The 20,163-nt window shown below is 35.0% G+C and overlaps 1 protein-coding gene across 2 annotated transcripts in view; it reads right to left on the minus strand.

The window, feature by feature from the left end:
- LOC149803374 (meiotic recombination protein DMC1 homolog) overlaps nucleotides 1-20,163 on the minus strand; it is a 78,892-nt gene that overhangs the window by 38,587 nt on the left and 20,142 nt on the right. For both annotated transcript variants that reach the window (XM_089953090.1, XM_089953091.1), the window contains exons 6-7: nucleotides 19,171-19,265; nucleotides 3,253-3,325 (exon numbers count right to left, since the gene is read on the minus strand). In XM_089953090.1, the coding sequence (XP_089809216.1) occupies nucleotides 3,253-3,325; nucleotides 19,171-19,265 (168 nt within the window). The remainder of the gene's footprint in view (nucleotides 1-3,252; nucleotides 3,326-19,170; nucleotides 19,266-20,163) is intronic.

Raw genomic sequence — 20,163 nt, forward strand, 5'->3', positions numbered from 1 at the left:
TGCTTATAATGTGGAGGTAGAGATGGATCCCATTTTTGCTTTAGGAAATGCAAACAATAGTATCTTGTTTGTTTAAGGTTAAAAAGCTGCACACAAAAAATTGGTAAATAAACGCCCAATTAAATAAGTTTGAAAGGATGGCCATAATTTATTTTTTAAAACAGCTTCATTTTAATCAATGATATGCCCTGTTCTATTCAAATGTGAAAAGAAGTCAATTGACTTCCATTGTGATGCCCACAGCACTTCTACAGGGAACTATTTAAGTACTTACTAAGTGGTTAATTTTTATTTATTTTGAGAGCTTCAAGGTCTCTTGGCACAAAGACACAAACACATTATTATATTAATCATCTGAGCAAATTACAATACATGAAAGATGCAGATATAATAGTAATAGCCATGTATCGGGTCAGCCACATTTCTTTAAAAAATCAACTCAAATTTGTTACCTGTGACTAATCCATGGATTGTTATCTCAAATTTATAGTAATATTTTTAGAAAATAATTTTAAAGCCTATATTTCTTGCTTTTTTTTTTGTATTCCAAGCTGGATGTAATGTTCTGTGACCATGCAACTGCCATATGTCACTGTCTTTATTAGTACAAACAATATAGGGTTGTACTCAATCACTGCTATTAAGTATTGATGAAAAAGTACATGGTTACAATTAAAACCACTATCTTGAGTAATTCATCAGTGCAGCATATTGATGCATTCTGGCTCTTATGTGTAATTTGAGCTGTGAGGCATTTATTTGCTAATGTTCGCTTATAAATGAAATAAGTGTTCTGACCTTAAATGAGCAACTCCAAGTTTACTGACTCATGAAATTATGAGTACTGCATCCTAATTTGACTTATGTTAAAAGTCTTTCATTAATTTAATAACTTAACCTACTTCTTCAGCTGTGATAACCTACATAAATTATTAAAAACCATTAGGTGAATATTTGTATAGGACAATTGAGATTAAGATTCTCAAATATCAACAAAGGTTGCTGGCACACAAACCCACACCGTTTATTCAATTTTGAGACTACTCACAATCTCTTACCCTTGCCCATCTGTGGTTGTCATGTATCAACCCCAATGCTCATGGATTATTGAGGATGCAATAATAAAATGGTGCACAATTTGCTTACACAAAATATATCCCCACCTCTTCTGCACCTCTTGCCCCTATCACATTATGGCAATGAACCTATAGTAAAAGAAGCACACCTTTTCTGAAGATAGTGCGAGTACCATGTTTAATCACAATGGATATCTTCTGATAAGGACAAAGTATGTGCTAAATTCCACAGTAAACCACAAAATACTGCTAGATTCAGTTGCATTCACAAAATTACACCTTGCAAGTCAAAATGAACAATATAACTCTAACAAAAACCAGATGAGCACAAAGATGTATGTGCATGTTTTGATAAAGATCATAATTTGTAGAAAGTTTCAAAGTGATAAATAAAAACCTGCAAGACAAGATGCATTGCATTAGGGCTATGTCTTACATTCAGGACAAAAAGGGTAATAAACCTATTAACAATTGTAAATGCTATGTGATTTTTCAGTATGAGTATCTTCTGCTGATGAGCATAATGTTTACCAAGCTTCTTGATAATGAATACAAAGCTGTAGGCCTAGTTGCATCAACATTATTGTTATACACTGCATTTAGTTACAAGACAAAAAGGGCAATAGCTTAAAGTGCATCTCAAGCTGCTGACCATAATATCTGCCAAGTTTCATGGAAATTCATAAAAACTGCAGCAATGGTTCATTAGTGACATTGTGTACCAAACACAAGGATGGAGCTGAAGATTTGTATATATCCTTGCTTCCATAGAGGGTATAATGATCTTTTAAAAATTAACAATAAATTAGAACAATCCATTTGATTATGAGATGTGCATTAAAAGCGCCCATTTTTGGAAGATAATTACCATGTCTTTTTAGTTCCCAAGGCAAACACTAGCAATAACATTTAAAAAACATAAAAAGGAAAGGAGCATAAACATAACATATCAACACTCTCAGCGAGATGGCACAACATGTTCACCTGATGTCAATAATATCTTCAAATTTCTGGAAAATTTATCAAAAGCCATGGGACAAGTTGCCAATGCAACAATTATCATATATAGTGAATACAATTCATGCCAAACAAAGCATAACTCTGGAATAATTTACCAGCATGAAGACAGAACCAAATGCAAATATTTACCCAATGTCAGTAATCCCTGCAAAGTTTCAGTGCAATAAAGTATAGTATATACACTGAACTCCCCTCTCAAAATGGACATAATCTTGGAAAAATGCATCAGAATCAAACAGCAGAATAAGATGAAAATGTTTACCTCAAAATGTCTGCTAAGCTTCAAGGCAATTCATCAAAAGTTGTGGAACAGCAAGGATGACCAAACATAGTATATTCATTTAACAGAATAGTATGCACATGTTGACCCCATGTAAATAATATCTGGAAAATTTGAACCCAGATGGAATGATGTTGGAGTAGTTATACACATGTCAAGAAGTTTGGGTTATATGTACATTACTCTGGTAGGTATGGGACAGATATCCCCTAGAGTTTTACTTTAACCTTAGGGCTGTTCCATTAAAAAATACACGTGACCCAGGGAAGGCACTTTTAAAGTGGGGTGCTCACCCATAGATGCAATTTAAATTTCTTATCATTTTAATATGAACTCTGAAAATCAAAGTACCCTGGCATATACTTTTTTAAACTGCCTTCCCTGGGTACCATGAATGCTTAAATGAAACAGTCCTTAAGCAGAACTACTGCTGAAATTAGTTGTATCCTAGTATACAGGCAAATATACAATTAGACCTGTAATAAATATGCATTATGTAGTCTCTTGACCATATTACCTTCTGATCCACTACCGATAATTGTTAGTAATGGCTGATATAGAATGAAGACATAGCTGGTCCATATTTCATCACAAATTGACACACGACTGATGTTCCAAAAGCAATGACCTTTATAAACAAAACACATAACCTTTCATTAAATACTAATTTATGACAGGAAAGGGAATAAAGTCTTGACAGTGAAAAAAGACAATCTGTAGCATCATAAATGTTGAAGCTTTGCTGGAGAATTGGTATTGGAAAACAAAATCTTAACATGTTTGTACATATATGTTTGTAACAGTTATCACTGGAGAATTTCCCTCTGATAAAACTTAAGAACTAAATACAAATAAATACACACATAAAAAGGATACAATGTGTGTTCTGTATCAATGAAAATGACTTTTCCGCCAGTGTATCCATTTGCTCCTGGTAACTGAGCTGTCACTGTTTAAAAAAAATATAAGCATAACAAGTACGTTTTAAACCTATTACGTATGACAGAAGCAAAGAAATCTTTTGTGGGTATGGTCACCTAAACTATAAAAATATATTTAATTACTGGTTACATGTATTTAAATTCAAAGTTCAACTGACAAAATAACTTATGCCTACACTATGATCACTTCCTTGGCTAAATGCTTTTCTGAGGAAACATACAAATTTACACTGTTCAAGAAATCGTAGCAGGACCAAATGCACAAGGTCTGTCCGATTTACATCCTCCCAAGGAATCCTGTAGGCAAAAATGGGTGCATTTCAGAGTTTTATACAGGCAAAACAATTGATAGATCAGTTTTGTTCAACCGAATTTAAGGTGTTGTTTAAAAAATGGCTTTCTCCAATATCACTTTTGGTACTTAAGTATTTTAATTAGTTCAAACATTGTACCCATACGAAAAGTATGGGCATTTTGCACCTGTAAGAGGCATAACACACTAAATTTAAAGGCAAAAAGCAACTTCTACAGGCATACAAGATCCAGAAGCATAATACTAATATGAAATACTGTGAGGCATCTTTTGTCTAAGAGTTTTGAAAATTACAGGCATATTCCAAAAACAATGCTGGCATACTGGCAAGAAAAGGTGTATTCTGAAACAAAGCAAACTGCAATTCACTAGCTAAGGCATAGTTTGGAACTTAGAAAATGGTAGATGAGATGTAATTCTGAACTTTGAAAATCTGCATGCTGTAGATGAAGTGTAAATAGGACTTTGACCAAAAACATGAGGCGAATTTCAGCACTTTGTTTTATTCCAATCTACTGAGAAGTCTCAATTAAATGACACAGCTAAATCTTTTTGTATTTGCATGAATCTATTTAATAATGACATAAAAAAGACAACTGAATGCTGAAATATACTGAAACTATTAAAAGTTTTAGATTTCAAATCCGTTTTGTTCCACCATCCCAACAACCAAATCCATATAGGCTTGCCAAAAATCTAAGTACAACTGGGGAGTATTAAAAGTTAGGATTTGATATAACAGTCTTGATCCAACTAGCTATGGTGCTTTTAGCAACAGCTCTACGAGGAGGTTGTGTGGTTATCAGCAATTTTTTCTCATTTCCCCAAAGAGAAGAAGTTCTACTGATATATTCCTGTAAGGTTTCAACTATACACAAGTCTTTTATCATGATATGCAGAAAAAGTCATTTGTGCTGAGGCAAGGTCAACAGGAAGCGAATCTGTGGAAAAATGCATGACTGCTGAACAATTTGTTGCAAAAGCCAGGGAAACCAGGGCTGCGTTGTCCACAATGGTGCTACAAGAACCACTTCTGCACAGTCATCTACTATCTTCTGAACAACATGTCCCACCAGGATGAAAAGTGGAAACATATATAAAATTAGGTCTGACCACATCATAGAAAACGCATCAATGGCCCATATATGTGGGTCTGGTCTATATAACACATATTTGTGAATTTGATGATTCAATCAAGAGGCAAACATATCAATATCAGACTGTCCAAATATTGCATAAATTTTATTAAAGATTGTTTTGTTTAACATCCACTCTACATCATCATTGAAATTCCTATATAGGTAATCTGCTCCTACATTATTCTTCTCAGGAAGATGGCAAGCACTCAACCATATCTGTCTTTCTATACACCAAAACCAAATATCACACGCTATTTGATCTAGTAATCTCCTCCTTATTAGTATTATCTGAAGTCTATGAAGATCCTAATGTGTAAGTTATATTTGTATCCACAGAGAGACTTTAATGTCAGGAAGCAGGCCTGCAACTCTAAAACGTTGATGTGGCTCATTTTCTTGGTACAACTCCAGCAACCACCAGTTCTAACATTGTCCGTCTCATTTACCCCTCCTCATCCTATAAGAGTACTGTCACTTTTGATAATAATGTCTGGGTTACCTCTGCAAATAGGCTTAAAACTGATTTAACATTTTGGATCCAACATTTAATTGTATCTTTAGCATTGCTGGAAAGAGAGAAATTGATGTATCATAATTGCCCTTATGCATTTTCAGTAATATGTCTTTTTCCCTTTCCAAAGGTCTGTAGTAGAGTGGGGCATATTCTAAGCCTGACTCACTAGCAATCATGTGCCTATTAATTGTGATAATTCACAAATAGTCAAAATGTTTCCACTTCAACACTGTTTCACAGAACTCAATCAATGCCTGTGTCTTTCCCTCAGTAAATCTAACCATCATATTTACTGAATTAATGAGAAATCCCACAATCCTGACAGTCTGTGTAGGTTGCAAAATGGATTTAGTTGGGTGTATTGTAAACCCTAAATCATCCAATAATGCAGCAGTATGGTACACATTGTTTTGACACTCAAAGTATGTTGAACTTTGAAGCAGACTATCATCCAAATAGACGACATTGAGATAACCCATCTTCCACAAGGAAGAAAAAACAGGCTTCATTATTTCAGTGTGTACTCGTGGTGCAGATGCCAGTCCATTTGGTAACCAGGTGTACTGATAAAAATGTCCTTTCCAGTGAAAGCATAAACATTTGCGAAAAGTAAAGTCAACTGGAAGAGAGTAATATGATCTTTCAGGTCCATAGAGGCAAAATAAGAATCTTGCCAACCATGGTCAGTGCTGTTTTTAATGTCTCCACTTTAAAATGGTAATGTACCACATGTGCATTGAAAGCATGCAGGTTAAGAATAACTTGGATGCTCCCATCATGCTTTTCTCTAGCGAACATGTTAGACAAGTACTTTACACAGGCAAAGTTTATTCTCTCCAATACTCACTTTTTCAGCAGTTTATCAATTTCACTTGTAATTACAGTGGATTCTTTGTCAGAGAATTTTCTGTTTTGGAATACAAGTCTGGACTGGGCTGCTATCAAGTTTGAGTTTATAACATTTCAGATTAGATAAAATCCATGCATCAGAGGTTACCTTCTGCCATTTTTTAGTACACCGACTAACTTTACCAGCAACAAAATTGTATGCCGTATTATATAAGGCTGGGAAAGAAACTGTGCTCTGATGAATGGGAAAACTGCTACTTACAGTTTTTGTGGAAAATGCAACACTGCCTCAGTTCAAAAATCTTGACGGGGGTTGTAAGGTCTCTTCTTTTTGAGGTTCTGTGGTCCCTGTTGGTATGGTTGGCATTGAGAGGGCTGGGACCTGACCCCCATCTTGAATAAAAAAGACTTGGGTTCTGCTTGAGCACCTTTACAATCTGAGTATCTTCCAGTGTTTGAAGCCAAAAGCTTATTCCAGACACTTTGTTCCCCATCTGTTGAGCATCTGCAATATTTATAACTTTTGTAGACAGATCATCTTCAAACAGAAGGTCAGTTACCTTATTTTGGGGTGCACAGAGAGATCGATAACTGTAATACAGATCTGGCTTGATCAGTTCTTTCCTTTTATAAGACATGTGACAAAATGCAGAAGAAAGCACCCACAATACATCAACAGCTTCTGCAAGTAGTTTATTTAACATCTGCAGGTGTACCGTCTAATTTATTACGTAGTAATTCATCCATGAGCCTGAGAAGGGAATAGTAGCTTTAGCAACAGTTCCTTGGAACATTTAGAGCTTGGCATCCATTTGTTTTGTAGCTTTGTTCATATTTGCTCAAACTTTGGTATTTATTATAGGAACACTTTAATTTTGGCAATTTTGTGGCCTTAAATGTTTTTCGCTCAAGTCCTTAAATTTATCCTGTGCTATTTGGGCCCTGAATCCTGCATTCACAACTTTGGCCAAGCTCTCCTGAATGGGTGGCCCACAACGTTTGTGCATTTCATAAAAGTCGGAGAGTTCTTTCAGGATGTCCTTTCCTTCAATTTCTGAAGGTAAATTTGGTTGTGATAATACTAAGTTTTGAAGGCCATGCTCGAAGTCATCGACATCTTCCTCACTTATCACACTGGTGTTAGAAAGATCACTTACCTAGTTATGCTGAACTGTTTCTGTCCGTACACATTTATATGCCGGTCAATCAAATCCTGGCGTATCAGCCATGGGTTTTTTGCTAAGACTGTCAACTTGTGACTTGTTACCATAGCTGACAAATTTGTCAATATTTCAAGCTGACGGTCCTACATCACTTGATTGTGTGTCGCTTGTCATTCAATAAGACTATCATCTGGGCACCACCATTGTTGTGCAGATGTCACATTTTCTATCACCGACTCACGAGATTTCACAGTCACGTGACAAACTCTTGTCAGTAATGGCATAGTCCCCTTATCTGTAGATGCTGGATTTCTCCTTGATTTTGGTGCCACTCATGGGCTATCATTTTGCATAGCTGTTTCCCTTTGGGAATCATTGCGTTTTGTTGCAGCTGTGATGGAGAAATCTTTGGCCTTATCAGCTAAATGCGGCTTGGCTCTATTTTGCAATATTTCTCACAATAGTCCATGCCCCATACTAACAGGATACCTTTTGCTTTTCCCAATTCCACCACTGTGCAAAGCTGTGCAAGAGACGACACTCAAAAACAATGAAACAATGAAGTACGGTACATTTATGACTGTATAATGCCTTTACAGCGGTAGAGGAAGTGTCTGCCCTGTGCTAATTTAAAATCTGCGTGAAAGTTCAGCTGTAAATTACTGGAACTGTGATAATTTAAAACTCTACAAAAACACAAAGTATTGACTCCTTGATGCTTTTGGAGGCACTCCATGCCTACCTCCAGATTCCATATCTTCTGATTTTTGCAGAGAATTACCAATTATTATATTATGTCTTTGATTTTCATTTCTTCAAAACAAGAAAAGTCCTACATGTTCTGTTGCATCAACTGTGAATTATTATTGTGACAAAATAATTACTTTACTAGAAAGAATTCGCTTCTTCACTAAATAGAATGTTAAGTTTAAATATTATTCATGTAAATTAATGATTTTTTTTACCTCTACAACAATGAAAAAATAAACCAGAAAAAAAAGAAGAAAAAAAAAACAATAAAATCATCCACAACTAATTTCAATCCCAAGAATGATCACTACGAATGCTGTAACTCCATTGGCTTTAGCGCCATTCCACAAAAAAAATCTACACAAGTGAACACCTGGCATTTTTATACTGTATATACCAATGTTAATTACCATCGTTAAACTAAAAGCAGGAATGAAAATACATACCATGCAGCAAATGTGTCCTCAAAAAACTAATTCAGAATACATGTTTTATAGTAAACAATGCTAAATGCTTTACGAGCTGGCAATAAAGAAATAAGGTCGGATATACATCATGGGGAAAATACCCATGAGACTGCCTAGTTAGGTACCTTTAGTTCAGCAAAATTGGGAATCCTTTATTTGCCAATCAATTGCTGGTGCTTGCATAACACACAATAGTGTAGTACATGGTTTCCTTGAATTACGACGGAGGGCCTAAGTCGTTAAAAAAAAATAGTTGCATCAATAAGGATTAACTTTTAATTAGTCGTTTTAGCTTTCTTGCTTGTTTATTTAAGACTAATCTTTAGCTATTCTGCAGTTCGACCACAGCTGATCAGCTTTACATTGTGTGTAAAGTTATGATTTTTGTTCAACCAAAACACAAAACTAAAATTGACTGATGTTGATCTTAGTTGATCTATATGAGAATTTAAGCCTTTATTATTACTACTCTTCGTGAACAGGTAAATTATGCTGGTTATATGCCTTATACAATTAAACCTGTTTATCTTTTTAAAAATATTACCTCCATTTGTAAGATTGCTTATATCATTGAAAATGAGTAACTCGTGAGCATGTGATTCAATATAAATGAAACAGCTATTAAGGACTAGCTGAAATGTTATCTGGAAGAATGCAATTTGGTCAAAACAACGAATAAAGCAAAATCTACATCTAATATGTCCGGGGAATAAATAAGGATTTAAGTGACGCTATGCAAACTTTGCACTGTACATTATAGTTCAGCCTGGTCTCCCAGGTAAACTCAACTGGCACACAAATTATTTAGTCTGTAATTACTTTATTTAATTTTGTGTTGCCTAGAGGGACTGTCTGCTGCTACCATGTGACCCCGATATAACATGGTAGTTGGGAGCCATAAAACCTGACCACATTATAGGCAACCAAGTCAGTTAGCTGAAGAAAATGTACTCCCCCAAAAAGTGTGTGTGTGGGTGTAATAAATGCGGGCGGTAAAATACGTGCTTTGTTGGCACAGTTACCATCTTAAATTGATGTATATTAAATAAGAAATACACCTGTAATGAAAACAGAGAAGACATAATATAATAGTTTACTTTATTTAGAGACCCATGAATTGATACATATACGTGAATCCTGTTTATATATAAATGTCTAATGTATAGCATGAATAGAGTATCAACACCATGTACTAAATTCAAATAGTCTTTTTAGCTATGTACAATCTGCATATTGCCCTTGCCACAGTACTGAAACCACTCTTCTAAAAGTAGTTAATGACATTCTCTCTGCGTTGGATAGCGGAAAGATTACAGTCCTCACCCTCCTTGATTTGTCTGCAGCATTTGACACAACAGACCATGATATATTACTTCACCGTCTCCAGCATGTATTTGGCATTCATGATACAGCCTTACTATGGTTCAAGTCCTACTTGGTCAACAGGACACAAATTGTATCTGCAAATGGAATACACTCCAGCCCAGTTGATCTATGTTGTGGTGTTCCTCAGGGATCTGTTCTTGGACCTGTTCTCTTCATTCTGTACACTCAGTTGCTCTCAAGTGTCACAGATCATCATCCAGTGTCTCACCAATTGTACGCTGATGACACCCAAATATACAAATCTAGCCACCCAACTGAAGTTGATGCTACCATTCAAGGTGTAGAGAGGTGCATTTCTGATGTGAAATCATAGATGACTTGTAACAAGACGCAGATGAATGATGATAAAACTGATGCCATTCTGATCACAACACAAAGACTTTCTCATTCACATCCTTTACCTCAAACAATAAATATCAGCAATGCCAACATTAAATTCACACAATCAGTATGAAACCTAGGTGTTACTCTGGACAATGCTTTCACATTGCACCAACATGTCATGAACATATGCAAGGCTGCCTATCTTGAGCTGAGACGCATCAGCTCAATTCGCAAATATCTTTCAGTTGATGCCACTTAAACACTTGTGTGTTCATTAGTACTTTCAAGACTGGACTATTGTAACGCAATTCTATCTGGTTCATCTCAATATCTACTCCAGAAACTTCAAAAAGTTCAAAACACAGCTGCTCGGATCATACTTAGAGTACCACGATCAGAGCACACCTCCCCGCTGCTCTGTACCCTACACTGGCTATCTATTCGATCCAGAATCAAACACAAAATTTGTTCTCTGTGCTACATTTCACTGTTGGACTCTAGTCCAACATACCTATTCAACCTCACCCATGTGTACACACCAGCAAGATACTTACGCTCCTCTTCTGACAATCGTATACTCATTATTTCCACTATGAATACAAAGTCATATGGACAGCGTTCTTTTGCATACCAAGGCCCAGCAGCGTGGAATGAATTGCCCACTGAACTTAGACACAAAGACACAGTGATCACATTCAAGAGGGCTCTCAAAACTCACTTATTTCGACTGCAAGAACAAACTTAAAGACCTAATAATGTTTCCTACCTGAAATATTCTCAGCATGTTTTTTATTTTTTAATGTTTTTCTAATTTCATTTTGTTTGTTTTTGTAATAATATTTTTATGTTTCTTATCTTATAGGTGTTGTCTAATGTTGTAAAGCGCTTAGAGCTTCTAAAGATTAGGCGCTATACAAAGTCCTCATTATTATTATTATTATTACTCACCTGCGAACCTCATCATATACACTGAATCCACAATACAAGTGATTCCATTGAAAATATGCACACACACAGCTTTAAAATATTCAGTTATTTTGTAACAGGTCATATTGGTCTGAATTCAGTGGAAAAACATAGCACAATCACGTAACAAATAACGAACACATTTACTTTAAAGTACATTCCAAGTCGGTAGAAGTTAGTTTGAGTTTTAAGCCGCCGTTGGTAGCGTTCGTAAGCATAAACTTTCTGCCTACAAAAAGGAAACTTTCACAGCACAGTTAACATGTTCCAGTCACATTGGAAAATGCAAAAATCCATCAGATTCCATCACTTTTATTTAAGTTTGGTACTGACTTCCTTTGAAGAAAAGTTTTTAGCTGTTATTGAAAGATTGTGGTTGGCTTTCTATGATGAAGGGTGCATGCGCTATTGAAGTCACTGCTAAAGGATAGCTTAGGAGAACCAAACAAATGCCCATCTCTTATTGTGGTGGCAACATCAAATAACTGTATTGCATGATTGAGACTGTTATTTTTTCCATTTGCTGGGTACATTTTCATAACAGTCGGTGCTTCAAAGGTAATCTGTTTCCTTTGAAATTTCAGCAAACTATTTTATCTGGGTACATTTTTAAAAAGGAATTGGCCGTCGTTTAGACTCTTCTAGTTACTGTCCCTCCATGCCTACTGAATAAACCAATAAGTAAGATGTATTTTTTTTTATACATTTGTGGTAGCAGCGTGATGCTGCCTTCCACGCATGAATCTGAAAATTAACAAAGGGTCAACGGACGATAGAGACGCAGGTATTATGATGACAAGGGATTATTACAGAGAACGTGAGTGTTCTGAAGGATTTAATTCTGAGTGAAAAGAAGATCAATTTTACTTACCATTCACATACAAATGTCAGTCTTTGTAAATATATTAATTACTAGTGAGTGGCCAAAAATCTGATGAAAGATAGATTACGAGACAATGCCTCATCCGGTTGATCTCTGTTACCAGAAATGTCAACAACAAAAAAGCGGATATTTCACAACATATAGAACTCATGCTAGATGTCAAGATAAGCGGATTAAGATATAACAATGCACTGTTTAGATGGTTTGTCAGTATGGACAACAAAATTTGTTTATGTAACAACAGATCAATTTCAGTGCATTTTATATCCAGTTTGTGGCTTCCTTTCATGGGGCCTCTGAATTTCTGCACTCCAAACCAATGGTCATATATCAAAGTTTAAACAGCCAACAATGTCACCAATAAATAAAAAGCCACATGGTATGTTTTGCAGCGAATAAGGAAAAACAAGCGACATTGGCAAAGACCTATGTGATCCTAGAATAAACTTTTTATGCGGTTTTTTTTCTTCTTCTCACTTTTAAGAAGAAAATACTTTTCCGTGTACGAGAAAAATGCATGTAAAATTTCAGGAGCCAAGCCACAATCGTCTTGTATTATTCATACGCGATCTCTTCCCCAAAATGATAAGCAACTTTTTACATTTTTTTTTGTACTTGTTAAGATTATTTTTTTGGTGCACAAGAAAAATACATGTATATGAAATATCGGGAGCCATGCCACAACCGAGTTATAGCCGAATTTGCGTTATAACGGAGCGTGCTATAGCGGGTCACACTGTACTTATGAAACTGTTTTGGTTCATTCTATCAGTGAGTGATTCAGTGGATACTGAATGGCACAATGTGGTTGTACAGAGGTCACAGCTGGTCTGTGAAACTCCCTGACAGAATGTTATGGATAACCCTTGAGTAAAGTTTCTTCAGCGGAAACTGAAGGAGCCCAGCAAAGACTAGGCTGTCCAACGAAGGTTGGGATGACAGCGGCAACTGTTTGGACTTCTCTCTATGGTTTAGTTTGAATACACCATATAGTGCTGACAATAGATTCTTGGGTGAATAAACAGAATGGAATGAAGTGAATGCCCTAGGGGGACTGCTTATTTGGAGTAAGCAACATGCAGCAGCAGACACTTTCGTGTCTACTGAACACTGTAGGAATTGAGGTGGGGATGGTGGCAGGTTTTTCGACTGAAATATGCATGCTGTTGCTATCAGCTCCAAACTAGAACAGCTGAAACAAAAGATGCTGCATGTGACAGCTGGGACTGTTTTGATTGGCTGGCAAGTTATGTATTAATACATCTCATGCATATTAATGCAGACTATTTGCAAGAATGGTAGTGAGTGGGTCACCTATTGCTGTATATAAACTATGCTTAAGCAAGCACTTAAGCGACAATTAATAACTGTCAGGTCACCAAAAGTTTTTTTTTTTACATGCCTATGTCTTAGAACACTGAAATAATTATTGTTTTGTGTCCAAAGATTTACAGCCATTACAGTAGTCAACAAAAAGACCTAAAAACTGTCAAGTTTAGACATTGGCCCATGGATAAGCTGACCCCCCCCTTTCTTCCAGGCCTTTATATTTTCCTAAATTATTTGGCTTATATGCAAGTATATACAGTAAATGAGGGTGCGAGTTACCAAGAGACCTAAACAAAATAAGTGATCCATCCCTGCTGGACACTGAGCAAACCACAGGACAGGACAGGGTGGGTGTAAATGTACTGTTTAATGGCCGGTAACTCGTTTTATAATCACATTGAGAATACTTGTCAATAAAGTGCTGTTTCTATTGATTCAGAAGTTGTTTGTTATTCTGTATAAAGTACATTTATTTTCACTTATCCTACATTTGAAAGATTGTTAACATTATTATGACAACATTCACATGTACTTGAGAACATTTGTGTATTAAGTCATTGCTTTTGGTTGTTGTTGATTAGTCTGGTTTCCTGCTTCATTAATGGCTATGAGTACTGAAGCAGGGAATCAATGAAACACAGACCAGACTAAATGTTTATACACCATGAAACAAGATTCCTTTTTCCAAAAACCAGAGACATTTATTCAGTGAAACCACTGAATAAGTCAAAACTAAATTTTTGTATTAATCAATAAGTAACATATTGATGCCATGATTTCACTGCAATTATTGCTGATACTTCTCATTATCCTTGAGGGTATCTCAAAGTGCCGATTCAGGAATTCTCTGAAACTCGCTTCTCCACAATGATCCTATCTGAAATAAAGCTCTTTATTTGACAAAGCATTCATCTTGCTATCTTTGATCACATTTATGAATGAGCAGGTTAATTTAAGTACTTTAAAGCGGACAAAAACCCCGAGCTGCACAATTTTATTGTAAATAGTATATTTAGTAGTTTGTGTATATAATCTATCCCGACTATTTTTTCTTTACATCTATTGTATTTGCACAAACATTTCATACAAAATATTGTCCTGTATTCTGAGATCAAATGGAAAGAACCTGCCCCAAATTTGCTAGCTCCCTTCCATACAAACAGGATGTGACATCATTTGAGACGATTAACGTATAAGAGTTGTATTCCATTTGTGCAGCGAAGTGTCAAGTAGAAACAAGATGGTTCAATGCGCAGCTCTAAAATGTGTGAATAATAGCAGTTCAGGAACAATCCTCAATTATTTTACTCTTTTTTTTTTTCCATCTTTGAAAAGTAAGAAATTATCTACCAAAGAAATAACATATGTCGATAATAGAAAAATAAATCACTTATAACTGAAAGTCTGTGTGTTCATATAAACTCATTAGTTTTCTTATAACTACACACACCGGAACACCACGATACAACTTTTTAAAACAAATGTTACTATTAACTTTCTTGACTGATAAATCTATTATACTAACATTATTCATTAATGTGGTAATTACTCTCAAACTCGGACCAGGCTGATTCGGTACAAATCGGTGACTGATTCAGCCCATATATCTGGCTGATTTTCCAAACTTCCAAGCTGATTCGGATCATGTGAAATGTTATTTAGTTTAGTCCAGGATTTAAATGTGACATTTGAATTTGTTTTTAAAGCTGATCTTCTCATTATGTCCCAAGTATGTTGTGCAGTTCAAATATGCATTTAAAGTAAAAAAATCCCATTAGTACATGTGATCATGGTATTGTTATATATAATAAAAAAACGTAATCATGTTTATTGTGCATTGGCAATTTAGTAGTGAAATATTTTTTTTTGCTTCTCATTCAACTTTAAATAGTTTGTTTTATTGAGAAATAATAAAATTACGAACACTGACAAAAAAGAAGAAATAAACTAAATGATGGGCATAGTACATGATAGCTTTCAGAAACCATCCGAATTCTGTACATTAGCCACGATGTTGAACTCAATAGCGACCGGATATCCTGAGTAGGCGTCAATGATGCTTTTAATCGAGTTCAAGTTTCATTCGTCAATGGTTAGCAAATCTCAATGAAAAATCAGACTAAACTGTTCAGTTAGAGAAATGATACTATAACCCTTTGGATTATTGATGGTCACCAAGAATTCAGTCGATTTCGGGTTATAGAGGTCCATGCCATAAAGTCGTCTCAGGATGACATTAGTTATTAGGATGGAGCCCTTTCATGTATAAAACTGCAGATGTCACATCATGCTTACACCCACTCTATTTTTCCAATTAAAATGCATTTAATGATTTGAAGAGCAGAGCAAAAAGGATAGATACCACTTCTTTTTCGTTAAGTACAGAAGTGGAGTTGATCAAATGGAAAAGTTGAAAAGTTGCACATTTTATAGATTTAAGTTGAAGAAAAACAATAAATAAAGCCTTAACAACCACGTGGCAACATTTCAGAATTACTATATATGATCCTTGGGGCGACTTCTCCAGGCGTAGTGGGGCAACTTCTCCGACCACCATGGGGCGACTTCTCCTAACACCTGGGATGAGTTCTCCCAGGGCGAGTCCTCCATAATTTATTATCAACAATGCCAGTGTGTACACAGTGTCTCAAATGGCATCACACACACTATTTGTACAGGGGGAGGGAAGCGCGTTGTTCTATTCAAGATGGATCGGGAGAGATGATCGGTTTTGCATAAATTTCTTCGTAACGAGCAAAAAGAAAAGGTACAAATTTTCAGAAAATGAACTTTACATATAGCAAATTATATATGAAGTTTGCGTGAATTTCAATTTTGCATGTTTGTCTCCTTCAATTATATTACGTACACAATAATAGTTATAACTGTGTTTGATTGATCAAATGGAGTTTAACCAATTTATAACAGGGGTCTCTAGATCTTACACATGTTATGGATTTAAATACCTTTTAACTTTTTTTTATTCAACCACCTATTTTGATATAAAAGATGCAATTAACATGATAATACAAAGGAGGCCAGCTTTTAATTCAGTGCAAACATACAACATATACTTCTGTAAGTCTGATATCAAAACATGGTTGGCACTTAATTAAGTTCTCTGCAAAAAGCTCGCAGACATAGCTGTTACGGTCGATTGCAGCATTTTATGTTTGAATACAAGAGAGCACACTGCTAAACTGAAAAGTACAAAAATTGAGTTTTGACACTGACAATTGTTATATAAAATAAATATCTATATTTTTTTTTTAAAAAGGAATTTTATTTCATGGTGTATCAACAAGTAGTCAGCTTCCCTTTGTAGACTCCCTGCTTCAAACTCTGCTATAAATTAATGAGCTGGGAACCACAACAAAATTTAGTGATGTAATACACAAATATTTTTGTGTACATGCAAAGGTTGTTGAAACAATTTGGAATATTGTTAATGATCTTTCTGATGTTAGGCACCTTGAAAATAAATGAAACATGTACAGAATAATGATCAACTTCATTAAAAAAGCACTTTATTGACAATTTTTCTCAAAGCGATAATAAAATGAGTATTTAGTCATGAAACAACCCAGTCCCTTCTCCTGTGGCTTCGTCCAGTGAGGATAGCAACACATCTCGTATTTTGGAGGTCCCCAGTATCTTGTGCCCTTGCTTATAGTGCGGTCTATGTTTTTGGACCCCACCGTGCCATAGATATCAAGGAAGAGGTGTATATATTGCTTTTGTGTCAGCACTATTAATATAGTGCAAACTAAAATGAATTACGTATTGCTTTGCATTATTAAATAATATCAATCTAGTAGAGACCATAATCAGTTTATATATTGCTTTGCACCATTAACTCACCTTAGACCTAGACTATTAGGACCTTAGATTGCATTTCATTAAAAATAGTTTTTTGGGGGGTATTTTGTGCCTGAATTCTTAAGATACAAGAAAACTGTATTTTTCAGTTTTACTGCTCAAATAAATGGACTTAAATATGAGTGTGATTATAAAAAACTGCTGTGAGAAAGAAACTGGTAGTTTACTCTCAGTACAACTGCATTTCTAAAAGCAGTAAATAAAATCTGCTGAATTACTGGAATATAACTAGTGTTTTTCTTCATTCAGGCCCCAGTTTTATACAGTATTTTAAAAACTGCCTTGTATCTGGTTTCAAAAGCTAATTTTCTGATTCTTGGAGAAGTAACATCTATGAACACTGCAGTTTAACTGTAAACTTGTATTTCACTGCAGAAAAAACTGGATATTTATCCAGGTTTGTTTGCTAAGGGCTTGTACAAAGTGCCTGGAAAAACAAATTCAAATATATTTTTGTCTGTAATGATGAATTATACCCAGGGTACCTATTTCTCAGGACATGTCAAGCTAAGCAGCTGACTTAACTGGTGGGTCAAAAGTAATGGTCCATAAAATATATATTTGCATTTGCATTAATGCTAACTAATTTAATCCTATATGAACTGTTCATAAATACTGAAAGCAAAATGAGAGATAAGAGTTAATACATATTCAGAAATACAGTTTTTGTTTGTGTAACAGCTGATGCTGCACACTGCAATGCCATTATAATGTATCACCAAACTAATCACGATAAAGATTAAGATTTAATCCTCGATTACAGGTAGTAGTGTGTGTGTGTGTGTGTGTGTGTGTGTTTGTGTGTGTGTGATTTGGAGTTTTAATGTAGCTTTAAAAATTTTTCAGTCATACTGCTACGATGTCTGCAGCATGGTAGTTGATAATGATGTATAGCACTGGGGCATCATGCTGCAGACATGAAGCATGATGTCCCATCCAGTCACATTATCCTGATACCAGGCCAACCAGTTTTAACACTAACCTCTTAATTGTGAGCACCAAGCGAGGCAACTGTTAGTACCATTTTTATAAATCTTTGGTATGACTCAGCCGCGGAACAAACCCACGAACATCCGCAGCCAAGGCAACAGGTAGTAGTAAAATCCACACCTGAAGAGTGGTTGTGGATATAGGAATCTATTTTCCTAGAGAATTTTTATTTTCAATTTTAACTCTCAAATACTCTCAAAACATGTGTACATGATCTTATTTTGAATTAAAAACATTGGAGTGTGATTATTTTCATGACTTTTTAAAAGCAAGTTTGGGACAACACACAAAGGGATCAGTTAATTTCTTCTATTATGAAGATTTCAACTTGACTGGCACAGGAAGAATGATAGCCATGAAACTGTTGTGTGCTCAAAACCATTAAACCTTCTTGCAGTTTTGGTTATTAATTAGACCCAATTGCAGATATGAAGGGAAATATGTAACAATCTTTTGAGTCAAACTTAGATGATGTAACTGTTAGAATCGACGAACAATTTGTTTAATACCTCTTTCAATTTGAAATGGTCCAGAACTTTTAGCAGTAATTAACTTGTACAAAGCAATGACATGTTTTATACTAAAACTGTTTAATGATTTTGTGCTACTGTGGAAATAAAAATCTAGAAAAGAAACTACTGACTCTGAATTAAATTACATAATATTTATAACGTTTGTAGAAATATTTTGTTCTCTTTGGGACAGAAGTATGGAATGCTTATTCTGATGAACCCCCATCATATCTGCAGCATGTGCATCAAACTGGGGGAAGGGTTTACTTTTGAGCATGAGCATATTGTCAGAGAAATACATAAGGGATCTCTACTATTAAATTGATATGAATTCAGCAAATAAAAAGAAGATAAAATGAAAATGTTTCCAGTTTGGTGTTCATTTTTACCGCAAAGTGTGTGAGATAGCTGTGTCTTTCCTGTGCGGAATTCTCCAAATGCTTCTGTTATGGCCATACTTTCAACACCTCCAGCCAGAAGCTTGCTATCAAATGGAAAACAAACAAAAAATGTCACAATCAAGAATATGAGCCTTGTAAACAAAATAATTTTTAGAAAATGTAAATAAACTAACTTCAGCACTTAAAACATTCTGAATCTACTGCACAAATATTTTCAAATTAAAATATATTCATACATGTATTTAGTTTGCTTAATCAATATGACCCTGCCATGTAGATTTCACCAGGTCTAAAACTGGTGATAAATAAGTCTCAATTTCGATGTAATTGGTACCCATCTCTAAATAAAAAAATTTAATATCATAAAAAATTCATATCATCAACTTATATGAATATTTTCTCCTCAATGGATGAAAACTGAACAACAATGAACCTGTCCCTATTGTTATGTGTTTAGGCGCGAATAAACAGTAACACAGAAAAAGTGAAAACAACAAGCTCTTTAAAATTTAACAAATAATTTATTTTCCTGGAAAAATTCTGTAAAAATGAAGAAAAAAAAGAAGAACTTATGGTTTCAAGAATCAAATCCAAAAATAATCTAAGAATAATCCATGAATTAAATCACAAAAGTCCTAGTAATAAATGTTCTAATAATTTCAAGTTCTAATCTTGATGGAAAATCCAAGAAGGATGACGATGACGTATGCTGTAGTCAGTAATGTGCTTATCTACAGTTCCTTGTAGAAATACAAATAATGGTACTCTGGTGTTGGAAATCCAAATTAAATTGTAAGCAATGTCTTTCCAAAATTTCTGTGTGAGCACTCCTCAAAATATTTCCAGAGAAAAAAGAATTAATCCTATTGAAATCCAACTGACCTGAAGAAAATTATAACTTAAAAATCTTCCTACAACAAAATAACTTGACAGCCCAAAACTGAGAAATCTCTCTCAAAGCATCTTTATTAAAACTAATAA

The sequence above is a fragment of the Sinohyriopsis cumingii genome, chromosome 3 (assembly GCF_028554795.1).
Source record: "Sinohyriopsis cumingii isolate HCF-2022 chromosome 3, ASM2855479v2, whole genome shotgun sequence".
NCBI classification, from domain to species: domain Eukaryota; kingdom Metazoa; phylum Mollusca; class Bivalvia; order Unionida; family Unionidae; genus Sinohyriopsis; species Sinohyriopsis cumingii.